Source organism: Lolium perenne, chromosome 3 (genome assembly GCF_019359855.2).
Source record: "Lolium perenne isolate Kyuss_39 chromosome 3, Kyuss_2.0, whole genome shotgun sequence".
NCBI lineage: Eukaryota > Viridiplantae > Streptophyta > Magnoliopsida > Poales > Poaceae > Lolium > Lolium perenne.
Genome location: NC_067246.2, coordinates 138,705,549 through 138,715,210, shown reverse-complemented (window position 1 = coordinate 138,715,210; position 9,662 = coordinate 138,705,549). Strand labels below are relative to the sequence as shown.

Below are 9,662 nucleotides of genomic sequence, written 5' to 3'. Positions count from 1 at the left end.
TACCTGAATATATCTTGGGTGTTCGTGTATATGCAAATTTTTCGAAATGCATACACAGTCCCTTCACGGCTCGCCGACGGCGAAATGGTTGAAACCATGAAGACTTGGGAGGGTGGTGTGTTAGTGTTTTAGGATAATGATGGTGCCCCGCTAGGGGGGTCGGATGTGTGTTATATCGTTAGGGAAAAACCTCCTAAGTGGCGTTACAAGGTTGTACGGTATACGCTTGGAGTACTACTCTGTATCATATAAATACAGATATTACAGCTCTAACACCCCCTTAAGCTAAATTTCGGAGAGGTTTAGATTAAACTCATCTAATTTCTTAGAATAAAGAGTTTTGGTGAAGCCATCACCAATCTGGTCTTTACTAGAGATAAAACTTGTTTGCTAGCAACTCTTTCTTAAACAAAATAAAAGTGTATATCAATATGTTTGGGGCGGGCATGGAAAACAGGATTGACATACAAAAAGTGGCACAAAAATTATCACACGATAAACATGGTTTTTCCTTAAGCGAAACATCAAGCCCTCGTATAAGGGCTTCAACCCAGAACAGTTCAACATTTTCATTCCAGTGCTTTGTATTCTGCTTCGGTGCTGGATCGAGACACATGTGGTTGTTTCCTAGCACTTCAGGATATGAGATTGGGACCAAAGAAAATGGCAAAACCACCATTAAACCGTTCACCTTCACCTGCCCAATCTGCATTTGAAATAGCACTAAACAGTTTAGAGGAGGACTTCACAAAAGTAAGTCCAACTTTGTGTATACCATGAATATACAGTGATATCTGTTTAACCACTATCTAGTGAGTGGTAGTATAAGCATGAAAACTTGACACACCTTATTAACTGAAAATGATATGTCAGGTCGAGTCAATGTTAAAGCTCTAACAATGCTCCGTAGTGGGTACTGTCCTCAGAGCCAAGAGGAGAGCCATCATGCAAGGATAATCATGCAAGGATAATGCATCATTAACAGAGAGAAGTGTAGGACATGATGTACAATCCTTCATGCCAACTCGAGTAAATAAATATCCAGAGCATATTTGTCTTCATTCAAGATCAAATCATTCTACCCCAGAAAACATGTAGATCTCCAAGATCCTTAAGAGCATACTCATTACCTAAATTGTGTAGCAAGGTTGAGATAGCTGATGAGCTTGTCACTATAATGTCATCAACATAAATGAGTATGAACATAGTTATACCTTATTGATAAAAAAATAAACGATGATGTATCTCCCTTGGAAGGAACAAAAATGTTCATATCTGAAAAAAAATCAAACTGAAAATTTATTTAAATTTTTTTGTTCATGTTTTGTTCATTTAAAAGTTTTTTAAGAATTTAAACTAAAAATTTCCAAAAAGAAATTTCAAATTTCTTTTGTTTACAAATTTTCTACTTAAAAATGTTCATATTTAAAAAATATTAAAAATTTAGAAAATATTAAATAAATTCAATCACAAAAGGAAGAAAAAGAAAAAGAAAAGAAAAAGAGAGTAAACAAAAAAACCTAAGAAAAGCGTGAAAGAACATGAGAGAAAAAAACGAAAAAAACCAACCAAAACTTCTGGATTATTCCTAAAACCGGAAGAACCAAAACTATCACAATTAATGGGCGGCGGCCAGGTCATCCTATTAGGGAGCGCGCCGTATTAACACACGCCAATGGGCGGCACTCGGCACCCGTGCGCACCGATCTGGTCGGTGTATAGGAGCTCCGCAGGTGGAGACCCAAAATCCGAAAACCGAAAAAAAAAGACCATGCGCAACCAAACTCGCCCATAGTGGCTGGTCCCAGGAAGCCCAGCGGAGCATCTTCGTCCAAGGCTCGAAGCCCAATCCCTACCGAAACCCAAAACCTCACTTCACACCTCGGCCCACTGCTTTCTCTCTCTCGACTCCGGCGATCTCCAGTTCTCCACCACCACTGCCACGGCGTCGCTCCCAAACCCAATGGCGCTGCCTCGCCGCCGCTCCCTCCCGCTGCCCCTCCTCCTCCTCCTCTTCCCCGTCTCCCTCTCCGCCTTCCTCCTCCTCCGCCGCTCCTCCTACCCGGCGCCTCCGCTCCCCGCCACCGGCCCTGCTCCGGATCCCCGCCGCTTCTCGCTCCTCATCAAGCTCCTCGCCTACGACCGCCCCGCCCCGCTCCTCCGCTGCCTCCGCTCCCTGGCCGCCGCCGACTACGACGGCGACCGCGTCGCGCTGCACGTCCTCCTCGACCACCGCCCGCCCAACTCGTCCCTCGCCGCGTCCCACGAGATCCTCCACGCGCTCGACGCCTTCCGCTGGCCGCACGGGGAGAAGCGCGTCCACTACCGCGCGGCCAACGCGGGGCTCCAGGCGCAGTGGATCGAGGCGTGGTGGCCCGGCTCCGACGACGAGTTCGCCTTCGTCGTCGAGGACGACCTCCAGGTCTCGCCGCTCTACTACAGGTTCCTCAAGCGGGTCGTCATGACCTACTACTACGACAGGGACAACTACAGTCCCTACATCTTCGGCGCGTCGCTGCAGCGCCCCCGATTCGTCGCAGGTCAGACCTTACTTAGTAAGCAGTGTCAATGCATCCCTGAATGCATGATTTGCTGCACAAATGTGGTTGCTAAGCTGGATAGACCATCTTGCTGCTTAATGCATTTGTGTAAATGTGGTTGCTAAGCTGGATAGACCGTCCTCTGGCTTAATGCCCAATTGGGAGTATATTTTTAGGACCCTTGGGTTGGTTAGAACACTATTACATGGGGGCGGGGTGTTTTGCCTTGCGTTATCATGATCTATCCCTTGGAGCTCCCGAGATCAAAGAGGTTTTCGGGTAATAATGAAGTTCATTGTCTTATTTGAAATTTGTGATGCTAAATCCATGAACACCGAACCAGTTAGTTCTTGCTAGAGTTTTAAAAGATAGATAAGATAAACTGGATTAGATGCTGCTATTTCTCTGCTGTCATCTCGTGTATCAGCTATGGGCAGCTTACCAGTTTCTTCATTAGCCCCTCCACAAGCTGGCCTTGTAAGCATTGATTCAGAAATTTCTTGTAGAGTTGTGCTAATAAACTCTTTTCTGCCTGCTAAAAGATAGAATGTGCATTGAGTTGCTAGAGCTCTGTGTAATTGGCTTGGACAACGGAGCTTTGATCTGTTAGCAAGCGGTGTGGGTGCGCACGCTGCCCACCCAGGTTTGAGTCTTGGTCTCGGTGGGTGCTCATGGTTGTTGCTCCTATAAAACAACACCAGCCAAGGGCTAGTCCTGGCAGGTCTCGTTGTTTTGTAATTGGCTTGGTAGCTGGAGTGCATAGGAGCTTTGGGATTCTCGGAATCCCATTATTGTTGTTTTCCTTCTTTCTAGGTTTTGTTGACCTTCCTTTTATATGGATCTTCAATTCTTAATTTCCCGTAAAGAAAATGCTAGGGCTAGTCTTTCTTCTGGTGTAGTTGTCTCATTTGTTTTGGGTGACTACAGTTGGGTCTTCAATTCTTAATTTCCCATATTGTGAAGGTTTGGCTTGGGAATATGGAGATGTGATCATTGTCCCTAGATTCACTTTGTCATTTGTGCAATGTCATATCATGTGGGCATAAAGCCCTAAACTATCTTAGGTAAAATACATAACAGTTAGACTTTGAGGTGAACTTGCAGTACTTATTATATCTTCACTGTTTTCTTATTACTCGTATTTTATAATTAAATTTGTATGAATCTGAATGAAACTTGCACTGAGTGTGAGTTATCAAACGAGTTCTTTCGGCTGTGTATTAGATGATGAGGATTGGCTTGAGGTTCAGTTTAAGCTAGTATTATCAGCCACACTTCGCTGTGGATTTGTTTGATGATAATTTCTTTTATTAGCACTAGTAAATGTGTTCTCAGACTATTTATAATCTCCAAAGGTTGTCATGCAGACGCCTTTTCATCAAAATAACTTCCTTCGAACTAAAAGGTGTCTAATCAAAACATATGTTTGATCTAATGGTTATGTTGTGTTATAGCATAATTTGGATTTGGCATTACAGTCGATTTTAGAGTTAAGAGAGCTTTAAACTAAACCAAATCCTAACCAAAATCCCCACTGCCGAACATTACTTTCATAGTTATTAGTTATTACATTAAGTACTAGCAGTTGTTCAGTTATTTACTAGTTGACTTTGAACTAAATAGGTAAACATGGAAACAAGATAGAGCTGGACAGTGAAACTAGGCTATTCTTGTACCAGATGGTTGGTACATGGGGACAACTTTTGTTCCCCAAACCATGGAAAGAATTTCGATTGTGGTACGATGAACAAAAAGCCAAAGGAATCAAACCTATTCTCCAAGGCATGGTAAACTCTCTTCTTAATTACATTACAGTGTGCTTCTTCAGTTTATGCATTACATAAATATCAACTAACCTACGTATTATGTTTAGTGGATTAGTTTTGTTTGGATTATTTTGATGTCTATGTCCTGTTGGATTTGTTTGATTGTTAGTAATTGTTGTTCCACTTTCATCCTCTGCAGAAAACTACAGGATGGTACAAAAAGATGGGTGAGAGAATATGGACCCCTTGGTTCATTAAATTTGTCCACTCACGTGGATACTTCAACATCTACACAAACTTCCTGAAGGAAAGGGCCCTCAGCATCTCTCATAGGGATGCAGGTGTCAACTATGGAAGAAGTGTTGGACCAGATTCTACACTGTTAGATCAGAATAATCTCAATTTCAATATATGGCAATTGCAACCTCTCAAAGAGCTAAAATGGTACGATTTTTGCTTTGCTGAAGTTCTTCCAGGAAGGGCTGTTAGGAAATTTAGTGAACTTGGTTCTGTGCTCAAGTCTGTGCAACTAGAAAATAATGTTTTACTCATAAGTTTGTATTCAGTGGAACAGAGGATTGTGAGAAACCTCATTTGCCATCTTGAGAAGGCAGGCACGCGGAATCACATTTTCCTTGGTGACAATTCGGAGTTTCTGGATGACCTTGCTCATAGAGGGCATGCTGTCATTGATGCTACTGAGTTGTTGCGCAGCAGCAAAATGAGTAGTTCTATGAATTCTGATGGTTCTGTTATGGAAATTTTGGCTAAAGCTTATGTGATACAATATTGCTTGGATCTGGGTTACAGTCTATGGGTACTAGATGCAAATGTGATTTCACTTGGCAGTAAGTTGGCTGAACCATCAGATCAATCAGTCGACTTTTTTATTGCAGAGTCAGTGGATTTGATGTTTATAAGAAGCTCACAAGGCTCGAGAAAAGCATGGAATGACCGTATTATATCAAAAGTAGCAGATAGTGTGATATCTCCAAAAAGTGATTTTGTTGCTTCCCTGAAACATGTGAATTTTGTTCACGTACTTACGGAAGTGTTGCAAAGCAATGGTGGTGTGAAGCTGGGGAAACTGAATGAGGAGATCATGGTTATGGAATTAGGGCCTAACATGTCTAATAGATCACTGTCAGATGGTCAAAGTAAAATGCTTTCCTGGCCTCACAATATGGCTTCAGATTTAGTTCAAAGGCAGCTCCAAAATGTGAATTTGTGGTTAACTGACTCAGATTCATCTTGTAGTGCTGTTGTTTGTAGCCAAAAGCAGAAGTAGCCTTTGTTATCTGATGCATGTTCTTTTGTTAACATTTGACCCCATTAACGGATCGATGGTAATATCAAGTATTTATGAGACTTGGACCTGCCCTGCCCTGACACTTATCCAAGAAATCTTGGGAGCAACTTATCTTTGGATGCATCGGTTATTTCTTTGTAATGTTTGTGGCCTTCAATAGCTTTTGATGTTGATTACTGCTGGTCTTTGGAGACACATATATTCAGTACCTATGAGGTCTTGAGGTGCTGATCATTCTGATTGTTTGGTGAGGTTGAAGTATTCAGTTATATATGCTGCTAGTTCCCATTCAATGGGAATGTTCTGGAGAAGAATGTTTCCTGATGTGCTCCCTGTTATATCAGCATCTCAACTACAATCATGACAGGCCTCAGACCTTGAAGACTGAACTTGGTATGAATCTACTGTAACAACTAACTATGTATTCTAGTTCCGTAACAACAATGTTTTCTGTATTGCAAGTGATTTACTTGTGGGCAGCTGCAGTGAAATACTGCCAGAAGTTTGCTTGTGCTTGTTTTGTTTTTCGCAGTATGATTAGTTTGCCTAAAGTAATGCTCGTGTCTTTTTAGGTAACCAGAGTTTCTTGACCACTTGCAAATGAAAGAGATATAGCAAGTGTGTATCTGAAGGCAAACTGGCTGATGCGGTTGGTGGTGCAGACGCAATATCAGCAAGGTAAAGGATATTCAACTGTAAAGTGGTTAGACAAATTTTACTGGCAGATACGATGGACATGCATCATCGGAAGAGACTTCCCAACTATACAGCTGAAAATTCCTAGTAGCGCAATGTTCTTCCACTTGAAAGAGGTAGGATTACCTGTCACTGGACTGGATCCAACTTGGAATGCAAGCTAAGCATGTAGGTGTGACAAAGTGGAGCATGGATGATGACATCCAAATTGTTCCTTGTGCATCCTTGCATATAAAAACTTAAAAACTATATACCAATGTATCATTACAGGGTGAGATGGCCACATGAGTGTGATGTCTGTTCTGCATGCTACCTTATTCCCATGGATTTTATTAAATTGTAGTCAACAACTCAATCATGATTACTTGCCAATCCTTTGTCTCTTGGTTTGCTTATTGCGTAGCCCTGTCTGGTAGCAGCATCTCCACACACTTGGGCAGAGCGAAGTGGCAAGCACCTACTATGGCCTAAGGCCCTAGGGACACGCCTAATTAGGGGCATCTATTATGATATTATTCCTAGCATGTATTGTTAAAGACAGCCATTTTGCTATCCTATTTATGATCTTAAACTCGTGAAGTGCTTCTATCACCTTTAAGATTAGCTGCATTTGTTATTGTTGTAAAAAGAGCCTTTTTCAGACCTTTTATTATTATTATAAGGAGAACAGCTGTCTGCTTCGTCATGTGAAAGGACATGTCAACTAATTAGGTCTACCAAACAATAAATAGATGCGAGCAATCTCCTTATGCAAATCTTAATCACGCCACCTTAGAACTATGATGCCCTTGGACTCTCATGGCAGTCTTGTCAGGGGTACTGTCAGGGCTGGGCTGAGCACAGAAACAATGGTGACTTGCCAGTAGCCCTTGGATACCATGCGATAGATGATGTACAAGTACAACCGAACTCATTTGTCTGTGTCATCTCACTGTGTATTCTTGGCCCTCCATACTTCCATAGCATAATTGTGATTGAATAAATGATGGTTGTGGTCAAGAATCTAACATTACTCTTTATCGAAAAAAAGGAGTTTAACATTACCGAGTCATTCATGGAAATTGTGTTGAAAGTTGTGTATCTGGTACATTTATGTATGCACTGATATCTGGCGAGGAAACTCTTGCCCGATTCGTATAAATTTCTTTCATTCCGATATAGTTGCAGTTGAGGTTCTATCAGTAATGCTTTATGTCCTTTGATCTTGAGCCATTTTTTTTCCTGTCTTCAACGAAAATGCTATAGTCAACTAAACCTACACTCAACTCATGTGAGCCGATGAGCACAAGAATGGCAAGTTGGGGGTTCAGCCAGCTGGGCTCGTTATCCTGAACTAAAACGAGTACCTACAATCACAAGTTCACAACAGGGCAGCCATTGCAGTCGACGTAGCAGTAAGCACTGCCGAGTGTGGGCACTCTCTTTCTAGGAAATGGATCTGGACTGTCGGCAAGGCGACGGCTGTGCCGCAGATGCAACGCGATCGGCAGGTGAACCCGGTCCTTTCAACCGGGTCGGGATCAGAGCATCCTCACAGATTAATTGCTTCCGCAACTACGGCTCGGGCCAGCGCTCACATGTTTCTCTCCGGCGATAATAAGCCGGTGGCGATAGAAAGCCAGGCTCGTCCGGTTGTTCCTCGTGCACCCACAACGACGGCGGTGGTGAGAGTCGCCATGCCATGAAGCACATGGTTGTACAGTAGAGGCTGTAGAGCGCTCTCTGAAGCTCCGATGGAATGCAGGATCCAATGTTTAGGGTACTGTTCCTTCCGATGTGTCCGTGTCAGGGTGCAATCAAACTGAAGAAGCGGCGGATCTAACCTTTGACGGGTAATTAAGGCTTGGTTTGCTCAGGTCCCCGCCCTGGTATGTCAATTACCAGCCAATATAACAGTGACACTGCTGCCACACATAGGAAGATCTCACCTCAGGAAAAAAGAAGTGCAGCATGAATTATTGGTCGTGGACGGTACAACGACTAACCGCAAGCTACATCTTGTTCGGGCACGGGAGATGAGATCGATGGGTAGCGACCAACCGTATCCGCTTCCGAAGAGGCAGTAGTGAGTGAGGTGTAGATGCAGATGCAGATGGCAATCGCCAGCCGCGATGCAATACATGTGAGGTGCTCGTGGCCTAATTGTCACCGCAACAGTTTTTGCCCCCAAGTTCAATTCATGGACCATGCGTAAACGATACTCCCGCGAAAGCTGCTGAGAAGATGGCACATGCGTGTAGTAGATCGGACTGAGCCACTGAGACTGAGGGGAGAAGATACGGCGGAGCTAATGAACACGCAAAGGCAAGCAAAGACAGCGGAGTACCGGTGACACGTTGCGGGGCACCGTTTTGTGTTTGGGCAGGACGGGGGGATCTTGGCTCGTACCGTGGGCGTGCAGACAGTGCCAGGAGGGATGGCTTGTGATGGTGTCGGCGAGCGAAGTGACAAGCTGATGCATTATAGGGTGTGAGGTCGAGAATAGCCCAGCCAGCCTCGCACCCTCTGATCTGGATCTCATGCCATGGGTGTTGTGAATGATCGAGGTGAACTTACTGGTCAGTACCACCCTGGCTGGAAATTTTAGAGGTGCTCGCCTAACAAGTTATAATCCATATATGCGTGTCACATGACATGAATATATCTCGGTTATGTATCCTGAATATTGTCAGGACGGTTTCAACACACCGGAAACTCAATTAGCACGCCATATATACACACACACACCATGTCAGGCGTTTACAACGTATGCCAAGCAAACCAGTGTAAAATGTGTGAACTGAAACTTCTCCAAAAAAAAAAAACTATCCACAAAAAGGAAAACTTTCCATGACCGGCCTTCCAACATGCACATGGTGGTTACGTGCTACGATCGGGAGTGCATGTAGCCATGTACCACTAGTAGATGTTAGTGTTTGTTTTCATGTGACAGCGGATGACAATGTCGCGGGCCGGACGCCGGCTGATAAAATAAACTTGGGAACAAGCTCATCCACTTGTGCTGTATGGTCAAATCTGCTCCTTGACTACAATGAAGTAATGAACAAGCCAAATGGATGCTCCAGCTTCTGCTCTACCCAGTATAAATCGCCAACTTTGTCACTTCAGCCCTTGTTTACTTCTAGGGTATTTATGGGGATGAGAGGGGATTATTTCGTATCCCGGAAAATCCCCACTAGTCCGTTTACTTCTCCGGTTTTGAACGACGTAATCCCGAAATATCCCCTCCCATCCCCTTTTATCCCACATTTTTTGCCTAAATCAAAAACTCTACATCATACTAGTGTATTTTTGGGGAAGGGTATTTGAGGGGATTGGGTGAACACCAAATCCCCTCCCATCCCCATACCT

The 9,662-nt window shown here is 43.6% G+C and overlaps 1 protein-coding gene across 1 annotated transcript; it reads left to right on the top strand.

Moving 5' to 3' along the window:
* Positions 1 to 1,847: 1,847 nt before the first annotated feature.
* Positions 1,848 to 6,890, top strand: LOC127342578 (uncharacterized). Its single transcript, XM_051368550.2, has 4 exons — positions 1,848 to 2,540; positions 4,164 to 4,327; positions 4,506 to 6,008; positions 6,188 to 6,890. Exons 1-3 carry the CDS (start codon positions 1,964 to 1,966, stop codon positions 5,592 to 5,594), a joined length of 1,830 nt encoding a protein of 609 aa, XP_051224510.1. The 5' UTR covers positions 1,848 to 1,963; the 3' UTR covers positions 5,595 to 6,008; positions 6,188 to 6,890.
* The last annotated feature ends 2,772 nt before the right edge of the window (positions 6,891 to 9,662 follow it).